Below are 26832 nucleotides of genomic sequence, written 5' to 3' on the forward strand. Positions count from 1 at the left end.
GAGCTATTAGGATCCTCTGCACTGCTGCTGGGTATGTGAATGGAGAGAGTGCCAGGATGAGGTCATGCTCCTATAGGGCAGAAAGCAGCAATTTGGTGATGATTAGACATGCAAAAAAGGGTACTTTAGAGAAACAATTAGGGGTTGAAGGCCTGGTTTAAGGAGGTACAGCTATTGAAGATAGTGGGAGATAAACCTTGGGCTGGTCTTTTTTCAAGGTTGATCTTCTTAAGAAGGCAGAAAATAGTCATTTTTATCTACCTTTATAACCATCGTGACCTCCTGATTAGGTAAGACTTTATAGAATACACAGGAAAATACCAACCATTCTGGGCTGTTGATAGGCTACCTGCTAGCAGTGCTTACTAATACAAAAGAAATTAAATTAGCAGTGGTATATGGCAGTAGCCATTCCAGGCTTTGCTGAAGCAGCATGACTGTATTCAAGCTGGTCTACTCTGAGGGAGCTTCTAGCAGCTGTGGATGACTGGAGTACAATTTTTCCTATGCCCATGTTCCATCCTAGGAAACTGAATGAACACAACTCCACACATCTTGAAGTTTCCTTGAAATCAATGGATTAAAAAAAAAACCAAACCTTTTAAGCTCTCTGGTTCCATATGCTTTGCATTTTTATTGGTGTAAAGCTGTACAAACAGGACCATCAAACCTGTGCCACAGAAGCATTAGCTTTTATGACTGTGGGAAATTAGTCTGTTCTAATGATATAATCCTAGTAAATTTTCCTGTATGTTTTATTTGCAAGAGACAGGATAGATTAGTTTCTGAAGCCAAGTAGGCTTTGACTCATTGTTTGCAGGCATGAATTGCATCAACAAAATGTAACCATCTCCCAGAAAAGCAGGAAGTTTCATGGAAAGGAGAGGCTACAAGTAAAGTTGGCCAAGAGACAAAAAAAATTTCAAGGTTGCATTGCTTGTTTTCATTCTGTATTGTCGCTTGGGAACAAAGTCAGACTGGAGTAGTCAACAGTTCTGTCTCTCATAGTCAAGGCCATGTCTGAGGCTGTGGTTTGAATGTTGTGTTTTTGAGTCCTAACTGCAGTACCAGCAGCTACTATGGGTAGTACTTTTTCAAAAAGGCTGTTATATGAATCTTTCGGAAAAAAACAAACCTTCAAAATTGCTATATGTAGGTGAAAAACTTGGGTTGCTATGCATCTGTCTGAGGCTTATGTTCCCCAAGTCTTCATCTTAATGTGCAACCTTCATGTACGTGCTGGAACTTTTCAGAGAGATGAGGATAAGAAAGACTCCGGTAGGCTCAGAGAATTTCAGAAGTATCTCCTTGAATCATAGCATCATTTAGTCTGGAAAAGACCCTCAAGATTCTCAACCTAACCCAGCACAAGCCCACCACTAAATCATGTTCCTAAGCATCACATCCACATGTCCAGTGGATGATGGCTCTACCACTTCCCTGGGCAGCCTGTTCCAAGGCTTGACAGCCCTTTCAGTGAAGATATTTTTCCTGATATCCAATCTAAACCTTCCCCCGCACAACTTTAGGCCATTTTGTGTTATTGTTTGTTAGCTGGGAGAAGAGGCCAACCCCCACCTTGCTGCAATATCCTTTTCAGGTAATTGTAGAAGATGATAAGCCCCCCTCCCCACCCCTGAGCCTCCATTTCTCTAGATTAAACCACTCTAGCTCCCTCAGCTGCTCCTATTAAGACTTGTGCCAGACCCTTCCCCAGCTCTCTTGCCTTTCTCTGGGCATGCTCCAGAACCTCAATGTCTTTTTCACCAGCAGCTTTCCAGCCCCTTTTCCCCCCAGCCTGTAGTGCCACATGAGGTTGCTCTGACTGAAATGCTGAACCCGGCACTTCCCCTTATTGATCTTTATATAACTGCCTCAAAGCTTAATGTGAATATCCTCTCTAATTACAAAAGTGTCCATTCACTTTTATGGGAACTCCCCATCAATGTGCCTTTACAGAGCAGACTTTCAAAGCATTTTCTATCCTCCAGCATCAGCTATGACTCTTGTTCTCTGCCAGGGCTTTCCCAATGCTGTGTTGACAGAGGTGTCCTCCCCTTTTGTCTGCGCTGTTCAGCTGAAATCCAGTGTCAGCTCTCTCCAGTGACGTCACTCAGACCTTGCACAATGTGCAAAAAAGGAAGATCTTGGTGGTTTTTCTTGCGTGCTTTGCAAAGGCACAAACTCATGCAGGGCAGACTTCTGCATGACTTTGCATTTTAATGGCTTTGTAAATCACCTGTGTAGCTGTAACTAATGACCCTCATGTTTAAAAGGTACTTTCTTCATAAGGTAGTGCAGATTAATTTGGGAATCCCAAAACTCTCAGTGTGGGGGGGGGGGGTATATTGGCAGAGTTAGGAATGGGAAGTCCCTATCAGTTATCAGGACTTGTTCGCTAGTGATTATTTTCATTGCATTTATTTCAATGTGCAAAGACTATTTCGATTCTCACTTCTGCCTCTTAACATTTCTGTAACCATATTATGGTTTATCTCTTCCAGTTCCATTTTTCCTATTAGGAACACTGTAAAAGTTGATTCGTTTGGTTTAGAGGGGTTTTTATCTTGTTTGTTTGTTTGTTTGGAAAGGTGTTTTACTCATGTGCCAGATTTACAGAAGTATTTTTTGAGCTCAGAATTTAATAGTGTTTTTAACCTTTCGTTTATACATCTTTATTTTCATAGCAAAAACATGTCCTCTCCCTTGCAGAGTTTTAGTTTACTGCTTCTTTTAGTTACTGGCAAAAAACATTTTAAAATCAGTGTGCAGCTTAGATTCTTTCTGTCTCAATAGTGAAACTAAAGTGCCCAAAAGTTAATGACGAAATGAAACAAATTAACAAATGCCATATGTAATAGGAAAAATAGGAGAGGAAAGAAAAGTTGTTTGGTATTCTTTTGAAGTAATCTTAGAATTTTATTATAAAGCATAAAAAGAGTACAGTATTCAAGTTGAGATCTCCTTTCCTGGGCAAGGTTGAGTACCTCTTAAAGCTGATTTTGAGGTATACCTTGTAATCTTATTGGAAAATCTGGTGATGTCATAGTGTGTTTTTAAGGTATGGCACAAAAGGCAGAGAGAATTATTTCTTATTTGGAAAAAAAAAAAAGGGGGGGGGGGGGGAGAAATCCCTAATTCCAGGACTAGGTTTTAGGATTGGCAGTTAAAGCACAGACACTCTTTTTTTTTTTTTTTCCTGTTATCTGAGCATGTAACTGTTCAACATAATAATCATGGAAAAATAATCCCTCCTCTGTAGCATTTTTATGATGCTTTTCGTTGTACCTGCCTGCTCAGCCAGAGCGAGTGGGGAAGCCATGTGTTAGGTGGGACGTCCACTCTGCAGGGTCATGCTGCTCTGCTCTGAAGACAGAAAAGTGAAAGTAACTGCAGTATACTGCATAAAAGCTGCAGCTTTCCTCATAAATTAGGCTATGCATGAGTTAGTGAAGGCCTCATTCATTATCTGTGCAGGGGGATAGCCTGGCTGATGGCTGCCCTAGAACAAGATTAGATGCACAATTGAAGGAAAACCAGCTCTGTGGAAGCTGGATATTTTCCTGTCTGCTTGCCTCAATGAGTGTTCACCAGTGTGAGGGCCATGATCAGGGAGCATAAGCTGCAAGCTATATTTTGGCTTTCTCTTTTAAGAAAGCAAGTGGTACACCCTCCAAAGCCAGCACAAGCGTGTACCAACTGTGAAGCTGATACAAATCCAAATTCTTGGCTGTACTTGAACAAAGTGCTGTCTGTTTGAAAACCTGTTTAACATCCCCTCTGAGACGCCAGAGTGCTTTATTGCTATTTCATCTCTGAGATAAATACCCTGATTGTGATAAGGTTACTTTCATAATAAGGAGGCAGGATATAATTATAGCATATAGGATGTTTGCCTTGCCTTGATCGATCTTGTTGCAGAGAGTCTAGGCTTGCCACACCTGTGATCACTGTAAATAGCTGCAGTTGTTGGAGCATGGTTGTAATTTTGTGGAGTAGGCTGGAAAAGTGTGGTTTAACCTGATGCACTTTTTATTATATGCATATGCCTTTGCAGTTCCCAGCACAGAATTTGGCCCTTGTCGAAAATACCTTTTGGCATACATCAGTTCAAACTAAGCCAGTAGAAACTAGCCCTTAGCTTTGGCTGAACAGTAACTCAGTCTTGTCTGGACTCTGTTTTTGGTGAAGTGGCAGGAAAAATCTCCGTTCTTTTTTAAGTCAACTCATAAAAAAATATTTCTTGCTTTACCATGGTTTTTTAAAGCAACCGAAAAGTTTATACTTCAACAGTTATGGTTTTAGTGTAGGTTTACAACTAAATACTAAATATTTGATGAATGAAAGCATGTCCCTAAATGTTACTGTTATTATGGACTATGTACTTGGGAACCAGAGTAGTGATGTAGACAGAATAATAAATAAAGAAATTAATTCAACTTTTTCAAGTTTCTTGTTATTAAAAACATAAAATTTCAACCTTTTGTTCCAATGGTACCAGGCTTCTCTATTGCCAATCTGCAACTTAATGTTATGAAAATTGAGCTCTTGAGACTGGAGAGTTACCAGCAAAGAGTTTTGCATCCAGGAGTACTGTACATCTCATTTGTTAATGTGATCACTCTGAAACTAGATTTTAAGATATTGTTTCTGACTTAGCAGTCTGCAAAGTCAGAAAGACACAGACCCCCCTATGTTTTACTGGACAGGCTATATTAATAAACTAAATCAAGTTTCAATAGATTCAATAAACTAATCATACAAAAAAAAATTGGGACAGTTATTTTTCAGTCAGCTTTCCAATGCATCTGGAAAATGGCACATAGACACATATTGTTGGGTTTTTTAGGAAGTGCATATTAAAAAAGGTGTTAATATTGTGCTGTGTGGTCAATGGCATTTAAATTAAAGTATATGTTTTGCAGATAGGATTATATGTCTTAAGAAAGGAGTCTCAGATATTATTGCAGGAACTTAATTAGGCCATACTTATTATTTGGCTTACTTGGTTTACTGATTGCAATGACTAGGAATTAATCTTCCTTATTCCATATCTGAATAGCTAGAAACACAGGTTTCTCATTTTTTTCATGTCAGCTATTTATTCTTATCAGACCAGCTCCGTCTCCTGCAATGAATATTAATTTGAATGGGTAACCTCAAAATTCATGTAATTTTCTCCCTATTTTGCTCCATGGGGGTCTTAAAACCACTATTGGGCTGCAGATCAGCAACTTATATTTTTCCTTGTCCTTTGACACTTTACTGAATTTATCACTCTCTTTTTCTTGTAACGCCTTTCATCTCTCCAATCTTTGATATCCAGTTGAAGATGGGAGGGGTGTTTGTGTGCCAAGAACAATTACATTCCTTTTATTTTTATTCTTTCAACAACTTTTCATTCTGACTCTTTGCACTTTATGAATACTGTCTAGAAAAGGATCTGTGGCAAGGTCTACAACCCTGTGCATGTCAGTACCTACCCAAAATCTTCATACTTTTTCCCGTCTCCTGAAGTATGTGGTAACATTTTCTATGGCCTCTAGGACTGCTCTTTCAGAGTGCAGAACTAGAACTGCATAAAGTACAGTTGCTGTCTTCTTATAATTACAAAAAAAGTTTTATTGTGTTAGTGCTGAATGAGCTTGCTCTCATTTCACATCCAAGTAAAACTTGCTATGCTTGTTTTTATAACAAAAGGAAACAAAAAAAATCCCTTCAGATTTTGTCTTGTTCTTTTCTTTCTCCTTAGCAACTCCTTCTTTATTTATCCCTACCAACCTCTCCCACCCTTTAATCAGTTTTCCCTGCATTCCAGCACCTTCCTGGGCTGCTTTTCAACTTACTGTTTATATCATACCTGTAGCTCTCCTTTTCATTTATGCTTTTTTTCCTCACATTGCCTTCATGGCAAAAATTGTCAGCAGCAGTTGATATGAAATAGAAATGTTGGTTTGACCTTTGAAATTAATTAAATTGCCACTAATCTACACATTATCAGTATAATGCTGCAGCTTTGCTGCACTAGGCTTGTTAATACTGGTATATGTGTTGTTGATAATAATAACAATGTGCAAACTGTGATTAGTGCCTTGCATCAGCCATCGTTCTAAGTGACCTCTTGAATACTAGCTGTTTATATGATACAGGATCTCATCTTAGAATCCACAGATGAAATCAGCAAAATAAATTTTAAAAAAAGATATCTTAGTACATATTCTCCTAATGCAATTGTTCACTATGAGAAGTTTGCCACATTACCTAAAAAGAAAGATGGTTTGCTTTATTATTTCAGGTTAGAAGGAAATAATCTCAGACAATCATGTCACCAAAACTTTGGATGAAAACCAAACTCTTCATCAAACTGTTTTGATATGACGATGCACACTATCACAATGGACCAACTAACATATGTAGCCTTTTTATGCAGAAATTAAATTTATTTTGCTCCCTGTATATTTTCTAATATGGCATGCTGAACGTGCCAGAAAGCAACGTTGTTTAACACAGTACTACCGAGCTGTGCTTTTTGGGCCCTCCATATAACTCCTAGCAGGTGACCTCTGTCTTGTTTAGAGGTGCACTGGTCTGCAAGAGGCTTGTGCTCAACATGGTGAAAGGATACACTAATGCTGACATTCTAGCTGAGCTGACCCAGTCCCTTGAAAAGACTCTTCTTCTCCATACCAACTGCCAAAGTTTCATAGGAAAGAGTAGTAACTTAAGCAATGATCTATAAAACAAAGACGTGAAAAGGATGTAAAGGACTTTGCTGGTAGACATGTAAGTAGGCACAATTTTTGCAATTGTTGGTACAGAATGATGTGTCTTCAATCTGTGACACATGTAGTGTTGGATTCATTTCTATTTGCTTCTGGAAAAGAAAATCTTCCTCTTCTGGGAAACTATTCATTGCAAAAATGAATATGCAGAAGGGGAATATTTATAGAAGGTGAGAAAATACTTTGGGTTTCATGAGGAGTGAATAATGAATGATTCAGTCAAGTGTAAATGACTTAAAGGGAAAATGTCTGTGAAATGATAAGCTACCTAGTAAATTCTTTTCTCTTAGGCAGTAAATCAGCAAGATACATGCCAAAGATAAACTTGCACTTCAAAATTATTCTAAATCAGGATCTTAAAAATTTGGCCTTGTTAATTGTGAATGGAGTTTATTCAATTTGTGCAAATATTTCTAGACTGTAGAGAAAAGAAAATACTGTTCCATTGCCACAGTGCCTTTGTTATGTTTCACTTCTGTTTCAATATATTGTCATCACTCTTAATCTGGAGAAGTAATTTTTGAAATGTTGGTTTAAAATTAGATATTTTACAATTTCACATATCATCATAAATCATGAATGTTTGGGTTTGTATTTCATTGCAGCAGAAAGCAGATGTGCCACTTCAAATGCAGTAACATGCACAAAGTGTCTTGCTTTGGGTCCAGAGTGTGGATGGTGTGCTCAAGAGGTATGGCATTTTACTTAATTACATTTGACTTTATATTTTAGCTGCTTCTGATCTTTTTAAAGATAAAGACCTTTAAACTGAGAAAATTATAGTGAGAAATAGAAAGAAAATCTTTAAATGACCCCTAGAGACAGAACCTGAGAAATCATGTGAAATACATTTTGTTTCCAAAGGGGAAAATGCAATCTTTTATTTGGAAAATTGCAGTAATTTTAAATAAAGTGAGACCTTCCTAATGCATTCCATCTGCTTTGTAGACAGCTTTGGCAGACTTACAGTTGCTTTGAGATTTTAACAGTTTTTGGCTTCCAAAGCAAAATTACTTATCACTACTTTGCATTAAGTCCTTATCATATATGAAAACAAGTCTATACATATATGTCTACTGCGTTTAGCTAAAGGTTCTACTAACAGTGGAGTTGACTTCAACTTCACCCTATATTATGATCATATCACAAATGGAAAAAATGATGCTTTTCTCATTTTGACACTGGAAACTATCAGTTCTGAGACTTGGCACGGAAGATAGATCTTCGGTAGCAAGAATTATTCTGAAATTATTGTTACTGTTCAAGCTGTAAGAATATGAGAATTTTTGCTTTTGTTTGACAGAAAACACATAACCCTGTTGATAGCATGATTTTGAATAATCACTTCAGAGGAGCAAGCTTTTGAAGAATATCACTGCCAATCGCAAGCTCATATGCTCTTTAAGTTCACGTGGAAATTACCAGTGGTAGCTTTCCGGTTAGCAGCAGAGAAGGTAGATAAGTTCCTACCTATAATATAAGGGGTGTATCTGGCAGAGATAAGAAGAGTAATGCACTGGTAATATCTGTGTCTTGGAATTATTAACTTAGTCTGCCAAAGGTACAAGGCTGAGTAATGCAAGGATGGGTAGAGGCACGCAGGGCTTGCTTTCCCAGAGGAAGCTTCAGACGTGTAGATGGCACAATGGATTACAGTGTTCATTATTCTGGCCCCATGTCCTGTCTTACAAAGGGCAAAGCTTTATCCTCCTCCATCTGCATTTATTACAGAACAGCATTTGCTAACTCTCCAGTGCTTTGGAAGCTGCAGTACATCCCCTTCTAAGTAGGCACACGGACTTGGCCAGTTTCGCTTCTGCTCTGCTTGTCCTGCATCGCTTCTCAAGTCAATCCTGAGAGCTGTTCATGGACACCAGGGCTTTCTCAAACCCTCTTAAATAGCTGGCGCACCTACACACCATCCATGGTTATGGAACAGCATAACTAGTATTATTGCAGATGGAAATATTGCAGTGCAGCTTAGCCTGCCTGCTTCACGAGAAAAATCTTTTTAATAAGATAATCAGGCCTGAGGAACTCTTGAAATGCTTTGAATTTATACCTACACACAGTGGACCTCAGAAAACATTACAAATCTATTAGTCATTACTGATAACAAGAGTAGCTAAATTCTTATGCATTTAAAAATCTAGCTTTTTGAAAAGTATCCACTAAAGAATATGTAAATAGCAGTAACTTAAAAAGCAGTCTGTTGGTTTTAATAATAGGTTTGGTTATAGAAAAAATATATCTGGGATAGACTACAAAAAGAAGCTTTGAAGATAGGAAAACAAGATATAGGACTGTCATATTTCATTGTTCAGGGGCTTTCTCTAGTCTTTACAGGGTCTGGATGACTATTTATTGTCTAATACACAGTTCGCTGTAGTTTAGCTTGCTTGTTTTTGCCATTTGCATCTGAAAGATCAGAGCTTGTCCTTTGTTTGGTGGGTCTCCAGCTTTGACTCAGATGGACCAATACTTTCAAAGACTACAAGAGATCTTGTCTTTCCCCCCCACACACACATGTTCAGAATCGTATTAATCATCAGATTAGTGGTCGGGAAGGAATTTTGGATTGGATCATTTTGGCACAATTTTGGACAACTTTTCTCTTTCAATGCAGAAAAGAATGGGCTGCTTCTGACATCATCCTTTTACTAATCACTTTTCATTAAAAATCATAAAAAAGCTACCAGGGCATTTTTATGTTGGTGACATCCTAAACTGTCCACTCCTGTAGTTATACATGGATTCTTCTTTCCCGAAATTGAAATGATGTAGTTCAGCAGGTCTATGGATTTTGTGTAGTGAGATAGATAAATTCAAGCTGGCTAAATCTAGAGCTGACCTCTGGTGCTCCTACTAAATATCAGCCTGAGTAACATTACCAATGGATTCTTCTGAAAACTAACCTCTTTTGATGTTGTGGAAATGATGCTTTCTTGCTAAAATGAGCTCATAGCATGGCACAGAACTTTTTTAAGTGACATAATAACAGTGTGTAATTTCCTTTTTCTCCAAAGTCAGGTTGTTCTGATTGTGCAAGATCCTATTTCTCATTTAAATTTTTTTTTTTGTGTAGAAAAGGGTCAATGTGAAATTAGGTTTAACTTCTAATTTAAATATTGCATCATTGCCATTATTAAAAACATATGGCTTCATGAACTTGTCCTATAATTTATGCAATTATAGTAGCATATTTTATTGTTTCAAAGACCGATATTTTGGTTTTCTTCATCCTTTGAAGTTTATACAGTTTTTTTTCAGCTCAGATTGTTTTGTACTTTTTCTTTCTTATTAAACAGGATTTCATGGCTGGCACAACACAGAAGGGACGCTGTGACACTGTTTTCAACTTAATGAAAAGAGGCTGCCAATCAGATTTGGTTGAAAACCCCATGGTTCATGTCACAATACCTAGTGACCATGAAACAAATACACAAGTGACACCAGGAAAAGTTTCAGTCCAACTGCGTCCAGGTTGGGTCATCTCTAACACATTGATATTATAATAAATTTAAAATAAAAACAATAGTTCTAAGTACAGATATTTTATGAAGAGGCATCTGGAATAATTATTTGTAAGAATGATGCTATAGCATTGTATTGTAGAACTGTGATGGTGTTGCTCCCATATTCAAGTATCATCTTCACCAAGAATTGTTTCTGTCAAACACAGCTCGGAATAATTCAAGTAATAAGTGGACAGGGAATTTTAGATGTTTTTTCCTGTTTTCTTATGTGGTTTCTTGATTTTTTAGCCACTTACACTAACAGTTTTGCCTTATATGTGTATATATATTCCTTCTGAAAGAAAATAGAGTTATAATCCCTAAATTCATAATTTGATAAACTTCTTAATTATTTCTCTACTTTCAAGTACAATGACTAGACAAGTAGAAAAATACCAAAACCATAATATAAGACTACATTCCTAAAGAATGTTCACTACCTGAATTTTTTTATAACTAGTATATCTCCATTTACCCTCAGCACAAGTCTAGTTAAATCAGTGTTCATTCTCTGTCTCTAAAAAAGCTGTAACCAACAGCAGAAGTGAAGGTGATATAAAGGGATGCAAGGTTATCTTTCACTCAATAAAATTTAATTTATTTCTTTTACAAAGAGAAAGAAATATGTGAGAGGGATCAATCTTTGTCTTAAAAACATTAAATGCTTAGGAGAAGTATTTTGCTGATCTTCACTGTAGAAATGGTAATTTTCTGTAAATTACAAGGGAAAAAGGAAGATCTGCATGAGTGTAAAGCACAAAGGATCTCTGTTTTTCACACTTTATAATAATAAAACAGTCAAGGTAACATCAGCACTTCTCCTTTCTTCACTCTCCTTTCAAAGTGACTGATCGCTGCTTCAAGAAATGGTTCGAGGAACTGAGCTACCTCTAAGCCCTGTCTGTGATCACATTAATTTCCAAAGGCATACTGGATTCATAGGAAAAAAAGTTAGCTTTCTCAAATTTGGTTTCCTTAACCATTTTTTCAGTAAATAATGAAATTAGGTTTGGAGTTCCTTATGCTTTGTAGAAGTTTTTGCATCAGGGAGGCAAAAGAATGAAATTTCAAGGACTCCAGAAGAAAAACTTTTTATATATAGATATCTTGCCCATATTTTCCACCTCAGGGAAACACACAGATATCCCACTATAGTTTTTTCTCAAAACAGACATTTGCTACAGTATAATAATGCAGCAAAGATGCTTTTGTTTTGATACTGGGGGGGCTTGTCACTGTTTTCATATACTCATCAGTTAGGATTTATGTGGGGAAAAAAATAAAAGCTGCACTCAGTATCTCACTCTATGCAACCTGGAGACCTGCAAGGGTCGTTTACAAAAAGTAATTCAATTTACATTGGCAAAGAGGAAACATAAATTACAGCACACTGAAATAGTTTTCCTCATGCAAGGCCTAATACAGACAAATCCTGACATTTTCAGATGGATTATGTTCAAAGACCATTGGAAGAAAGTACTTTGCATATTTAAATTTTATGAGTCAGATCTCTATACTGGATGTACCTTTTGATAGTTTTAATTGAAAACCTGCATTGTTCTTCGGTAACATCTTCCTTCCTCCTGTCCTTTGCTGTATCTTCATTGCACAATACTGGATTAGATTCTCCACTCATCACATGAAGATCCTGAACTCATTTCTGCTCTAAGCTCACACTTAGGATGACATAAAATGATGGCTAATTTGAAACTGTGAATTATTGTACCCACTCTGCCCATACAAATCAATTCAGTCATTTTCCTGACATTACCGAATACTAGACCAGCAAAAATGTGAGGACTGGTTTAAGCAGCTTCCAAAGCATTAACATCTATCATCTTGAAATAAGAGTTCTATTTTGTATATACCAAAAGATGGATTTTTTTTTATATTAAAACATTTTAATAAAATATATATATTTTTATCCCACAGAGTTTTATCATCAAATCTTTGGGATTTGATGAGCAGTTTGGGATAAACTTGTATCATTATTTATGTGAAGTTTTGAGGCTGTGCTGTCCTTGTGGTGTGTATGTAGTTTTAGATTCTGTCATATGACAAACTATTTGCAGGATACATTTACATACTTTGAAGTGACAACCTTGAAGTGACTGACCCCAATTTGTATGCAGATCTGTGTCCTTTGTGAGCCACAACTGCTTTTTGTTATAATGCCAAAGGGATTGCGTAACCATGAATTTAAAACAAAATGGAGAGAAGTTAGATTTTTACAATAACTTGCACAGTGCTCCTGCAAGAAAAAAACCCAAGATGTTCTCCAAAACAGCCCTTTATGGCTTATTTTTGAATGCTTCTTCAAGGTTTAATTTACTCTTGGGAGATTTTCTTGTTTGTTTGTTTTTGTCTTTGCTGACACAAACAACTTTGTGCTGAGGTTGCTACAAAAATAAATGTATTTTTAAGCATGTCCATTCAAAAATAGTAAACAAACATATTTGTTTCTTTTGTTAATCAGGAAGTGAAGCAAACTTTATGTTAAAAGTTCGTCCTTTAGAGAAATACCCTGTGGATCTTTACTATTTAGTTGATGTCTCAGCCTCTATGCACAACAATATAGAAAAGTTAAATTCCGTTGGATTTGCTTTATCTAAAAAGATGGAAAATATTTCTCTTGATTTTCGACTTGGATTTGGATCCTATGTGGATAAAACTGTGTCACCCTATATTAGCATTCATCCAGGTAGAATCCATAACCAGTGCAGGTATGTAGTCTTTTAACATTTACTGTAGCACAGAGACGTGTATTTAATGTCAGAATATGCATTATACATATTTATTTTTAAAATTCTTCAGAATTTATCTTGGTTTCCTTGTACCACAGTTCTTTGACAAAGTTTCTAAGAAAATGCTGAAAATTCTTTTACAGTGATTCCTTCTGAAATACCTGCTAAATGATTTCAGAAAAACTGTTTCTGTATCAGAAAAATGTGCTATATTTTCTTTAGCAAAACAAGCCAAAACCCATGCTGCTTTGGTGATGTTTTGTATTTAATTTTAAATTCAACTGTTGTGGTTTTCATTATTTTGGGTATAATACCTAGATTCATCACAAAGCTTTTACTTTCTGATCTAGGTACTTTCTAGTGTATGGTCATGTATTCATTAACTCTTTTGTGATAATTCTACTTTTGTCAACATGATGTAGTTTCTTTCAGCACATTTAATGAACATTAGTGATTCTCTGATCTACAGTTCTAATGTGAAGTAACTCCTCTTTTAAATACAAAAGATGTTCTGGCCTCCATTTCTTTGTTCATGCCATGCCTTATATACCTTGGGTTCAACACTTACATAAAGTGAGGAATCACTTCCAAAACCCCCAGAGAACAAGATTATGCACAACAAACTCAGAGCTGTATAAATGATAGTAGTGGGAAAAGTGAATATTAATTCTTCATACTTTCTTGCTTGCCTTTCCTGGGAAGACATGATCCAAAGTTCTGTCAAGTCCCTAAGTACCCTTTATGATTTCAGTGGGTTTTGAATTGGTTCCTAGTAGTGGAGTTCCTTCTAGAGATGTGACTACCTTTGGATAAAGCAGTCATCTGGACCATCTATATATAGTGAGTGGATATTGATTAGCATTTCTAGGTCACAATGTATTTTGCCTAAGAGGAGACATCTGCAAAGGTATTAATCCTTTCAATGCCAGTTTCTCTTCTTTGACTGTACCTTGATTTGGAGGAGAGCAGGTTACAGTCTGGATGCAGCAGAAATTAAGAGTTGAAAGCTGCTCAGCACCTCTGGAATGGATGAGCACTTCAACTTGTGCCATTAATCACATCTGGGAATGGGTCCCAGGTCAATGACCTGTACAAGTGCTGCTTCACTAGCTTACCTATGATAAAAATCAAACTTTCTCCCTTATGCATAATTTGAAAAAGTATCATTTGCTATGATGTTACTGAAAATGAATTTTCTCATCTATTTGATGAGGTAATTATTATTAATATCAGTATTAATTTTGTGTACAGTTATGTAACACTAGTGGATATAGGAAGTTAGATTTTATTACAGTTCAGTAGACTGTGTAGCAACCTATTAAAAGATCTTACTGTTACAGTATGATAGTCTTTTCTCAGGATAATGAAAAGCGAAGTTGTACCGCACTGTAGATATTCCAGAAGGTTTCATATACTCCCTGAGATCATCCCATCCCTCTTGTTGCATTTTTTGTTCTGTATGAAACACTACATATATACTGTTAACATATTAGCTAAGTTATTATATACACAATTCCATAAAATACAAGATAATATACATTCTTTGTAGTTAATTATAACTACTTCCCACTGAACTTAATTTCACATGGACTTGCTCTTTTTTTCTGTAAATGTTTCTTATTGTGTGTTACCTACATCTTCATTAATATCAGGATTTTATGGGTTAATGGGGATTCAATATTTTCATTTCCTTCAAAGGAAAAATAAGTCTTTTTTTTGTTTTTGTTTTTGTACAGTGATTACAATTTAGATTGTATGCCTCCTCATGGTTATATTCACGTGCTATCCCTGACTGACAATATAGCAGAATTCAGAAATGCAGTGAATAAACAAAAAATATCTGGGAATATTGATACACCTGAAGGAGGTTTTGATGCGATGCTCCAAGCAGCTGTGTGCCAGGTAAGGAAGCAGCTTATTTACAAAAGAGTAAAGAAATAGTAATTCAGGCACTATATATATATATATATAAAGAGAGAGAGAGAGAGAGAGATAAACTGGTGGTCAGTGTTCCTGAATTCAAAATGCCAGTGCTATGCCTAATAATACTAAGATTTTTTTCTGCATTTTCCATTATTTCCCCCTTAAGTAAAAATTTCCAATTGAAACTGAAAAAGGAGAGCATGAGGGAACATGTTTCAGTATTGGTTAGGGATGTTCAATTTCTGGCTTTAACCAGCCTAACCAACATAGGATGGATGATGAAAGCAACTGCTTCTTGTTTTAACAGACACATGTATGAATTTCAGTCAATTACATAATTAGTTTCATAAATCATTAAAGCACTGCTTGTGTTCCTCAATGAAGACATACCATTTGACATTTCTGCTCCTTAAGAACTTGAAAATTGAAGATGTTTTACTTAACTGCTTGTGTAGATAAGGATAACAGAAGAACTTCTATGTTCTCAGCTTTTAAAATTTTCAAATTTTAAAACAGTACAAATCAACTAAAAATTAATTTTTGTACATTGATAAAATGTCATCACAGTCTGTCCCATGCAGAAAAGGATAGAAAAGATCTGTATGGATAAGTCTCAACCTTAAGTATATTAGATAACAAGAGTTTGTTTTTCTCTAGAGAGCTATTTTTTGTTATTGTTTTTCTTCTTATGCATATTAATGCAATACAAATTTTGAAATTTTGCTGTTTCATGGGTTTGGTAATGCTCTATAAAATATTCAACTTATATTCAAATCACAGGCTTGGCTTGTTTCTCATCTGTTAGAATGATGTCTGGACAATTGTTTTATCTTGTCCATCTTCACACTATTTTTCTGTACAGTACAATATCTCAAGAACAAAAAGTAATCCAAACTATGCTAAAAATGGATAGTTTGGTCCAATTTTATTTTCAAATTTTGATGAGCAGGTAAGTAAAAACCACGCTTTATAAACACTGTGATTGAAGCTGTTACAAAGAATTATTCTGGAACTTTGGAAAAATTCCTAAAAATTCAGTGTTTCTCACTGGACACATTCCACACTTATGACATATGAGTTCTAGAATAATATATGCTTCCAAGAACAATAGAATGGAAACATTCATGAGAATGTGGAGGCTTTCCTGGTAAGTGAATTGTGAACTGAAATGGATGGGAAGAATGTGCAATTCATAATGACCATCATGAACTATAAATTATATTAATGTGCACTCATTTTGCCTACAATAGACCTTTATAACTTGCTCCATCTTGCTTTAACCAATACATCATAGTTGCAAGTAGCAGGTTAGGACATGGAGCTGCTTTAAAATTTAGATTGCTGTGACATATGTAGGTAGGAATCATAGAGTCACAGAACATCTCAATTCAGAAGGGACCCATAAGGATCATTGAGTACAACTCCCTGCTCCTCACAGCATTACCTAAAGCTAAACAAGTCTCAAGGTGACAAAGTCAAATGATGGAGTCTTAGGAGAAGATGTTTTTACAGTGCTGGAGGAGAATTGGGAATGATTTAAGACAAATCCTGTTTACAAATACAACTTAAAATACTCCTTCTTTAGAGGGATGCTGTCTAGGAGTGTCCAAGAGAGACTGATGCCTAAAGTACAAGTTGGAAAGACATGACACCCCTCTGTACTTGTTGTTCTTGCTGGCTTGAGATATTTAACCTCCTTTCAGAGATAGGAGAGAGTGAGCCTGAGAAAGGAGCTAAATTCCTCTCCATGAAGAAAGGAAGGCAGAGAGTAAATCACAAAACCTGGCTGAGTACATGAACTGTATGCAGGTTCATGTTTCACATGATAATCATAGAGATTGTGTGTCATAAGAAGGAGATAAAATGGAAGCAGTGAAAAAGTAGATGGAATAAGCAAGACAGGGAATAATGAAAAAACATATGATGTGTTTCCTGTGTGCCTCAGAAATTTGATTATAATCAGGGAGATAAATGTTTTGAAAATACAATTTGGCATGTCTAAATTGATTTAGGTATAAGTTTACCCTGCTGCATCCTTCACATCACCAAATTCCTGAAAGGCATTCAATTCACCCTTGAGGCTGCCACTTTGCTATCAATCCCCTAAGATGGTGAATAAATGTAGCATTTTGCTGCTTAATAAGGAATTTCTCAATTTATAATTGCATTAAGTCCTTCAAACTTTAGTTTATTGATTTGTGATTGTGTGAAACTGATACTAATGCACTTTCCAGGAAATTGTGTAGGGAAAGAAAATTATAGAGTGATGAGAATATAAATCAAAGTAAAAATAGAACAGTGCCAAGTATCAATATGGATGAATGTATGTTTACTGATTGTAATGCTTCCTAGGACCCAAGAGGATTTTACAAACTGTGGGCTTTGCATTTGTTACTTAACAGTGATGTACACAATGTGGCAGCTGTTATATCAAGCCCTCGATATAAAGCATAACTGACCTGTATAGTGAGACATGGCTGTTTAAAAAGCAAAGAAAATGGTAAATGGAAAAAAGCAAAGAAACTGGTAGATTTCAGATGTAATACATTATGTGTATTTCCACACAAAATGCTTTAAATAGCCTGGTCTAAATGCAATGGTGCCAGGCAGTGTAACATCTGGAAGGTGGTCTTTCATGTTAATTTTTCATTTTGTTGTTGATTACTTTAGAAAATAGGTAGCTTCTGCTTTCCTACACCTAATTTTGTTTTCTTTATAGAGCCATATTGGATGGCGTAAAGAAGCAAAGCGACTGCTTCTTGTGATGACAGATCAAACTTCCCATCTGGCCCTTGACAGTAAATTAGCAGGAATAGTAATTCCCCATGATGGAAACTGTCATTTGAAAGATAATGTGTACATCAAAGCTACGAGTATGGTAAGGTATATGTCATGGATTTTGCTGTCAGAGAGGCAGTGCAAAACTGTTTTAATGAACTTTTTAGACTCCTCTCAAAATATTGTTTTTATTTCAGTTTTTATAATAATATTATTCCAGGTAGGGAAGTTGTGAAATGAAGAATTGGTCACCTGGCACATTGACATTTTTTTTGTGTGAACTAACGTATTTTGGAGTTCTGAAAAAAACGGTACAGAGCAAAGAAGGATATGTTGTGGTTTTGGTGTGAGTTTTTATTAGCATCTCATAAAAATCACACACATATTGTATAAAATATAAGTAAGAAGTGTGTGGTGTGATATCTTGCACAAGTAGAAGCTGGTAATATGTAGGAGTTGAACAATCGTGCTCACAAGACAAAGGTAGTGGCTATGGTTTATGGTCAGAGGATACACAGGAGTGTTGGTTGAAAGGCTTGGTAAGAATAAACCAGAGGGCATACAACAGCAAAGAGCTATCTCAAATGGATGGACTAGCATTAAATGCATTCAGATTTCACAGTGGAAAGCCAATGTGTGGTAATACAAACGTCTGCAAAAAGTTGCAGCAAATCTGATGTAGCAAAATAAGATGCCTTCAACAGACTTTTTTAACTTTCAAAATATTTTCTTCAGTAATAGATAAGGTAGTTATAAGTGACTGAAGAAAAGAATTTTTCCTAAGAATTATAGGCTTCAACTGCTTTGGCTATTTTCTTAAATAAATATGAATTGTTTATTTAAGAAACATGAATCACTGCTTAATTGCAGTGTAATCCCCAGAAAGCAGAAGTATGAGCTATGGTACAGTTAGAACACATTGAAGTTTTGTTCTCGGTGCTGGCTGCCCTTAGTTAAAGTGTACAGCCTGTGTTCAGCCAGAGCCAGCAATGTGAAAGTGAAGTCAGTGAGGGCTTGTGTAAGTGGGGTTAGACCTGAATGTAATCCTGGCAACTGTTATTTACAAGGATGGTGGAGCAGCAGGAAGAGGCTGCTGGCTGTTGTGCTATCATGAAATACAGGAGGTTTCTGGGAAGCAGTGAGTGTTTGGGACCTTGCTGAACGGAGGAGGGAGATCAGTGTGTGCCAACAGGAAGGTTATTTAGATTTCCGTTTATCTGACGTTCATGCATTCATATACTCCCTCTGTCACCTCTTGGATATTTCCTCACAGATGTCAGATTTTTTTTTTCCATTCTAATCAGCCTATTCAGTTTATTATACTTAGAGCAAATAATCCTGAAACTTTTCTTTCCCAACGCGGAACATTCTCTGTTTTTCTTTCTTTTTAGTTTTCTTAGTTGCAGTGCTATAAATCAGAGAATATTTGCGCTGCTTATTCAATAGTTGCTAAAGGTACAAATCTTTTTGGTGTTCAGGATTCCTTTGATAATAAAGATATTTTCTGTTTCAGGAAAAAAAACCCAACAACTGTATTTATTTTCTGTCCAACTTTGGGAATTAATTTCTGTTGCAACTGAAAAACTCACCAATGGAAAATATGGGCAAAATGAATATATGTCTATGCAGCTATGATAGATTGATGCTCACTGAAAAAATGGTGTTTTTACTGATATTCTGCATTCTGGTTTGATAGCTCATAATAGAACTTTCCCATATGGAAAATGAAATCTCCGTGATGACTGCTACTGATGTATTTTATGAAATTGTTTTTTTTAGCCACTCCAATGAAATGACCTTGAAAGATGCTTAGATCTGTGTGGAACATTTAGAGCCACATGTTTTCTGGCTGCTAACTCCTTTTTTTTAACATATGTGCTAATTTTTGCATGCCCACATGTTAACAGTAGGCATCAACTTAGTACTAGGAATTGCATTTTCTGGAGCAGATTTGATGACAACACAATAGTGTCTGTAAGGGAAGATGTGCTGGTTTCTTGGTTTTTTCCTCTCATCCATGGTAGATGTGATTATTTTATTTATATCCAACTTCAGATGAGTGAGTGAAATCAGAGGGCTGAAATAACTATTTGATACTTAAATGAAATATCATGAAAGTCTGTCAGTCTTTTAGAAAACATAATATGAAACATATTTTTGGATTTTTTTGGTATCAATACAATTTTGTTTGGCTGTACTAAATTAAAGACTTCTGCAATTACATTGTTTTCCTGCTTTGATTCTTAGCTTTGGGTAGTCATGAGAAGATTGTATTTTGGCATATTTTTATTTCTTACTTGAGCCAGTTTAGAGGACTTTGCTTTATTTATTTGAACAAGCTTAGACATCAGAAATGTTTCCACTTAGACAATTTTTCTGCATGTTTCTTTCTAACTTCTGCTAAGCAGTCACAGAAGCGTCAGCAAAAAAAATGCATGATAGGAAAGAAATCTAGTCTCTTTTAATTGGACCTGTGCTTGGTTAACTCCCTTTCTGAAATGTTTAACATTTGTATTAGTTATCTTCTCAGCTTAACCAAGTTAAAATAATAAAATGAATTATGCAATTGAAACAAGAGAGATGATCTAAAATTAAAGTACATTTACCTGAGCAGTAGTGGGAAGAGATAAGATGAAAATGCATAAATTACAGCAAGGTTTTCACAGCAAGCAAAGTAAGGCTCCATGAGTGACCACTGGTACCTTATATCATCTCTTTACATAAACAATAAAAAAAAATCATCAGGTACCTTATGTCATCTCTGGTACCTTATGTCATCTCTTTACATAAACAATAAAAAAAACTTAAAATGCTAGTGTGGGTCTGTTGATGCTTTGGGCTTTGTTTGGTTTTGGTTTTTGGTTTTTTTTATTCTATTCAATTCTAATAAAAATAAACCAGAAGCTGGACACTCTAGAGACCTATTGATGACAAGTACATAGAAGTTCAGCCTTCCTTCAGAGCAGAGGTAGTCTGGGGATCCTGTCCCTGCAGCCCTTGCATGTCTGTGGGTGTCATAAGCTCCATCTGAGTAAGTTTTTATTTTATGAAGGCTTGGAAAGCTATTTCTGATACTCCTGATGCCAGAGTTCAGCCAGTAGCTGCAGAGTTGCTGAGGAGCTATTCTGCTGTAATTCAGACAGATCTTGTATAATGTGCTAAGCCAAAGGACTGACCTATTTTGCCAGCATCTCACGATCTCTTGGTACTGCCCCTGTCATTCTCACATTTATGGTGCAGGAGGAGTTTGCAGAACTTCTGGCTTCACTCGTGTCCTAGGGCCACTTGGTGTGCCTGTGGTCTGCCAGCCCATTGCACGTGGCCTGCAGGGTTGGGCAGCACAGCGGAGGCCCCACCACTGTGCTCTGTGCCATGGAGAAGGAAGGAGGGCTTAGCACTGTGTGGTAGGCTACTCTCTCCAGCTGGAGCTGTAAGAAGGCCTGTTTGATACTGTGTTATCTACCTTTCATCAGTTATCTTAAGGAACATAATCTTTTACCAAAGCATTGAAACATTGAGAGAGGAATGTACCCGGGCCAATATCAAACTACACCAAGAAACTCTTTTGTTCTCTCTGTACGTTATACAGGCTCTTTATAATCGTGCAATATGATGGAAAATGGATTTTGGTCTCTTGCATAAGATTCTCTTTGTCTCAGTTGTCTTGCTATTCAGATTATTGCTAGTAGGACTGTTGACTTGCAGGGTCTCTTAAGTAAAAAGGGACAATCTGAGGAGAAAGAAATTGTTCAGGGTAACAGACTGTGTTTGTGCAAGAGAGAGACAATAGGGGTGGAAGACGATGAAAAATACAAGGAAAAGAAAGAGCAAAATTTGTAGGGGATAAAGGTTGAAGTAGCTGACGTAAGTGGAGGTGTCCAGATGAAATCTTTTCAAGTGGAATCACAGGCCAAGACCCCAGTCACTTCTTTCTTTTTAGTCATGAATTTTAACTGTTGAATTTACGGGAGAACTGTTGAATACTTCTTGAGAAGTATTCATTTAAGGCTGGTTAATAAGTGGTGATTTTCAGATACAGTTTGGTTTGGAGTACTGGAGCTGAAGGGATCTCCCATAACCCAGGTGTACAAAGCCCATTGGGACCACACAGACACCCTTGAACTTGCCCAGATCTTGGATGAAGAGGCAGCAACACAGCTCTTGTTCTCAAATCCATGTCAGATCTCTTAATGAGAAGTGTAGAGCAGGTCATTGGCACAGGACAGGCTGTCATAGGTACTCCCAATGCATTACTGAGGAGAGCTGTGAAACTCATGCCATCTTCTTCAAGCACAGGTGTGGTTAAGAAAATGTAGCAGGTCATCATGGTGAGGACTAGAGTCATCAGCCCTTAGGTAGGTCTTGAACACACCAAGGAGAAAGCTGTCAGTTGTAATTACCCTCCTCGCTGTGCCCAAAAGCACACCTCATCTCAGTGTTTCATGTTTTACTTTCTCTCTGGCTTTTGCACAAGAACCCCCCTATTATTCCCTGTTCTTCTAGATGGACCATATCCTATCCATATTTCTTTAAGCATAAGACTCAGACCAACAAAATAATACTGTAGAGTCGTCCCACTGTGCAGCAGATCAACATAGATGGCTACAGATAACCCTAGGTGATGCCCTGATGATTTTTTTTTAATTGTTTTTTAGGATAGCCCATCCTGGTTTTGATATCAGTCTACCATTCTCTGTATGTTTGGGAGTTACAGTTGGATTGGAATCAATCCAATTTGATTGATTTGAAAATCTGTAATGTGTCATATATGAAATATAAGATTTTTCCCTACTAATCTGCAATCTTCGCTTTCCTGTTGTATTTTGCAGGAGCATCCATCTCTTGGGCAGCTTTCTGAAAAATTGATTGACAATAACATCAATGTTATTTTTGCTGTTCAAGGAAGCCAGTTTCATTGGTATAAAGTAGGTTAGAAACCTGTTTTCTTTTTTCAATTCTGAAGGCACAATATTTATACTTAAAATTAAAACTGTGCATAAATTATTTCTTTTTCATAGGATCTGTTACCTCTCTTGCCTGGTACTGTTGCAAGACAAATAGAATCCCAAGCAGCAAACCTCAATGATTTGGTGGTAGAAGCCTATCAGGTATGAGGGGAGTGACATGTTCTATGTAATATTTGTATATTTTTCATCTTTTATAGCCTGAAGTTGGAATTTCCAGGATCTCGTCTTCCAACTGAAGTCTGCAAGGATACATTCCGTACTTTTCCTAATGTCCAGGTGGATAGGTGATACTATCTTTTGATAGCTCTCCCAGTCCCAGGCAGTCAGGGTCTCAAAGCCAAGAGCTTCTCATTTTTAATTTCTAAGGATGCTTCTAAATATTGTATTTGGTTTTCTGTATCTGTTGCTATGTCACTTCAAAAGATGGTTTATTTATTTGAATTTTGGCACCTCAGATCTTTAGTTACAGACCAGACACCACTGTCTAGGCACCATATAAATTCACAGCAAAAGCCTAATGCAATATCTGGAGAGTTCTGCAGCATAATTTTTAGAAAACAAACAAGAAATGGGAGTTTACAAGGAGGTAGTTTTAGAACAGTGGATATTGTGAAAAGCAGTATCTATATTGTAAAAAGCAGAGTAATGACTTGGGGGTTTTAGGCATGGAAGTGAAGAGTTTTGATAGAATCTGGGAGAGAAAAATGGAAATGGCTTTGTGAACTCTTGCTTGGAATCATCAATTGAACATAATAGTTTGAGAAAGAGAAAGTAACAGTGTGGGAAATACCATAAAGTCATTTTCCACACATGATTGACACAGAATGGCAGTTTGAAAGTGAAACAGACATGTTGTTAGTGAAGGAAAGACAGTGTAAACAGCTTTGGTAATGAAGCCAAGAAATAGACATTTGATGTACCAGAGCATGGGGAGCCCACAGAGCAGCATCTGAATGAATGTGATGGGTTGCATGCTTGAATGCTGTTAAGATGTGCAGTTACGCACAAACATTCTGTTTCAGAAAGTTGAAATCTCAGCTTCAAAAGTATATGCAAGGTATCCACATGTATCACTTTTTTTTTTTAATTTGTTAGATTTGGGAGGCTGAAATTATCCATTTTACTTGCTTAACCACAGAATCAAGCAATTTGTTTTCAGCAAATTGGCTATAATGAAGAGCAAGCCCCCACGTCTGTTCCTAATTCATAGAGTGCTTTTGCATACACTTTTCTCACTGTCACGTTGGATACATTGGGAGAAAGGCAAACACATTCAAAAGCAGAGTTTAGGGGTAGTCAAATTGCAGAGAAGTTCTCACTGGTATTTTATTTCCTCTTATAAAGTCAAGAGATCTCATTTTAAATATGGAGGCTTGCAGGAAGTTGCTGGCATAGAATTTTGAAAATTGTAGTCCTTTTGTGTGACAATTTTACACTGTCCTTCCTAAACTGAAACACAGTTCTTACTCAGTGCAGGCAAACATTCAAGGGGAGGAAATGAAATTTTATGAAGCAATTACTTTGTTCAATACAAGATTCAGTGGGACTTTCCTGGTCCAGCCACCCCCAGTTTTCTTTAGGTTTATTTTCATTTTTTAGACACTGACTTTCTTCCCATTCTAACCTTCATTGGATTTCACAATTTGAGCTTTTTATCATAGTTTTAGGGGCTTTTTACTATATAAACACATGGTGAACAGGTCTTGAATGTGTTGCATTCTAGGAAAAAAAGGACTTAGATAAGAAAATAAATTTAGTGTTGATATTCAGTGACAGTGGGCCTCTTTCACTCTTGTTCCAGGCAGGGAAACCTTAGCCTTAGCTATGGAAAACCCTGGCTGAAAATCCCTGGCTAAAAAGCCAAGGATGAGTCACTAATTTTCAAAAAGTTACTACTAAGATAAACATGTGTTAAGATTCATATAATTGTGTTTCCATTTGTAGCAGTAAAAATATCCCACTAAACTTATTTTTAATAGTAATATGACAGGAATTTTAAAAATCCCTCTGTGCAATTTTCAGTTCATAAATTTATACAGAGCTTTAATAAATTTTTAAATGGTCAAGAAGTGTTTCTTCTTTGAAGGAAGCAGGATTTTAGGTCATGTAGTAAATACAAGTTACAAAGTAGTTGCTTTTTCATTATTTTTTATTGCAAAATCAGCCAATTGCTGGCTTTTATAGTCTTAGTTTACCCAGAAAAATCAGTAAGAATAATCCCAATAGCCTTTAGGTCACCCTAAGGTTTGTTCAGAGAAATTTTTTTTAAGATAAATGCAAAATATCAGAAGTTTTTAAAGTGTCAAGTCAATTAGAAAACTTTTCTGCTGGATAACAATGGTTCTATGTATGTTTACTGTTGTATTTTAGGTGTGTTGCTAAAAGCCAGCGTGGACTCAAACAATGAGCAGTTTTTGTTGCACATGGTTGTTGGAATAGATTTTCAAATTGTGAAAAATGCAGTCTCAAAACCAAGTTAGCAAAGCTGAAAACATTTTTATCTGGAAAACCTAATCCTCTTTATCAGAATTACCAGTTCACTGGTTGTGTATATTTGGAATGTAATTGGGTCTCTACATAGGAAACAAAGCTTTAATTCATTCCTTTATTCACACAGACAAGCTTTCTTCATTTTTAGTCAGACATAGGAGCCATACTTGGTGTTAGTCACTAATGTACATTGTATTTTGAGATGCAGTGCAATTAAAACTTGTTTTCTGGTTACAGAAACTAATCTCTGAAGTGAAAATTCAAGTGGATAACCAGATCCAAGGTCTTCATTTCAATATCACTGCGATCTGTCCTGATGGAAGTAAAAAACCTGGCATGGAAGGATGTAAAAATGTGGGATATAATAAAGAAGTATGTTGATAGTTCTCATTCTTCAAGGAACTGGAATACTTATTTTTCTGTTTGGTTGGGTTTCAATGGTGTGAAATCTTCTGGGGATTTACTTAAACTGAAAATGGATTTATGTGATTAATGATCACAGGCTCTCTATTATTCTCTGGGTTTATTTTTCCTGAATCTTATTTTAATTCTCACTAATCCTGTGGAACTAAGGCTCAAAGCTTTTCCTGAAAGCTAACGTCCATTAAAACTTTCCTTCTTTGTCCTTCACTGGGCACAACCACCACATCCATTGTGATGAAATCTGTACGTAAAGAGGTTGAAAGATAATCACCCAGTGGAAAAAAATCACTGGAATTTGTGTTCCTTGGGACTAGATGTCACCTTTCTCTCTTCTTGCTTTAGTAGTCTTCCTGCACAATCAGGGTTGTGGATAATTAGTTTATTTTTTAAACCAAATTAATAAAATAATTTATTCCCATTTGAATTGGTGGCACCTACTGAATGAAACAGAGCATCATGCACCATGAAAATGCAGGGGAAGATATCTGGCTGAGGCAAAGAACATGGTTTTCTTCCCAGAAAAACTTCTCTGTGCATTGATATATTTATTTAATTGCTGGACTACTGGAGTCTTTTCACTTGCCAGGAAGAAGTCTGTGTTTCTAGAGAGCAGGGTCAAGTTCTTTCCTGCTTGACATGTACATATGTCTCAGCTAGTGTGAAAAATAGCTTGTGTGTAAAAATAGCAAAACAAATTAAATGTGTGAATTGTAATGTAAATTTGAATGTATTTTATGTTCTTCTGAATTTTCTCTGCATGCTGCTGATTGTAGCTTTTACAGTTTACAGGACATCTGCTGTTTTAATTCTTAAGGCATCTTTTCCCCTCTGTTGGTCCCTGGGCATGTCATAAGAAACAGGACTGGAATTTGTTCTGTTTAAAGAAAAGAAAAATATTTATATCTGTTTCTTTTTAATAAAAGCCAAGCCAGTTGATTGTAAAAGATTGCATGTGGTCCTAAACCTCTATGGCTGTTGAAAATGAGCCATCCTTAAGAGATTAATTTATTTTAACCGTAAATCCTTCTTTCAGTATTTGTTTACAGACAAAATGCTTTTCCTTAATTCTCACATTCCTTTCATTGTCTAATCCTTCTTCCTTCCTTTTCTTACCAAAACACAAAGTGGATTAAATTCTGGAAGAATCCTGTGGCCTCTTCAGGGTGCAAAACCAACTTTGGCTATTAGCAAGTGTCATGGTGTTGTAATT

At 36.4% G+C, this 26832-nt stretch overlaps 1 protein-coding gene and 1 long non-coding RNA gene across 3 annotated transcripts in view; one reads left to right on the forward strand and one right to left on the reverse strand.

Annotated features, from left to right (window-relative positions):
* Positions 1-26832, forward strand: part of ITGB8 (integrin subunit beta 8) — a 48234-nt gene that overhangs the window by 7510 nt on the left and 13892 nt on the right. For both annotated transcript variants that reach the window (XM_063152887.1, XM_063152897.1), the window contains exons 2-9: positions 7388-7473; positions 10091-10265; positions 12774-13020; positions 14778-14943; positions 17684-17842; positions 22572-22667; positions 22761-22850; positions 25437-25571. In XM_063152887.1, the coding sequence (XP_063008957.1) occupies positions 7388-7473; positions 10091-10265; positions 12774-13020; positions 14778-14943; positions 17684-17842; positions 22572-22667; positions 22761-22850; positions 25437-25571 (1154 nt within the window). The remainder of the gene's footprint in view (positions 1-7387; positions 7474-10090; positions 10266-12773; positions 13021-14777; positions 14944-17683; positions 17843-22571; positions 22668-22760; positions 22851-25436; positions 25572-26832) is intronic.
* LOC134416358 (uncharacterized) overlaps positions 1-26832 on the reverse strand; it is a 36410-nt gene that overhangs the window by 4161 nt on the left and 5417 nt on the right. The window lies entirely within an intron of this gene.

The sequence above is a fragment of the Melospiza melodia genome, chromosome 1, assembly GCF_035770615.1.
Source record: "Melospiza melodia melodia isolate bMelMel2 chromosome 1, bMelMel2.pri, whole genome shotgun sequence".
In the NCBI taxonomy this organism is placed as follows: domain Eukaryota; kingdom Metazoa; phylum Chordata; class Aves; order Passeriformes; family Passerellidae; genus Melospiza; species Melospiza melodia.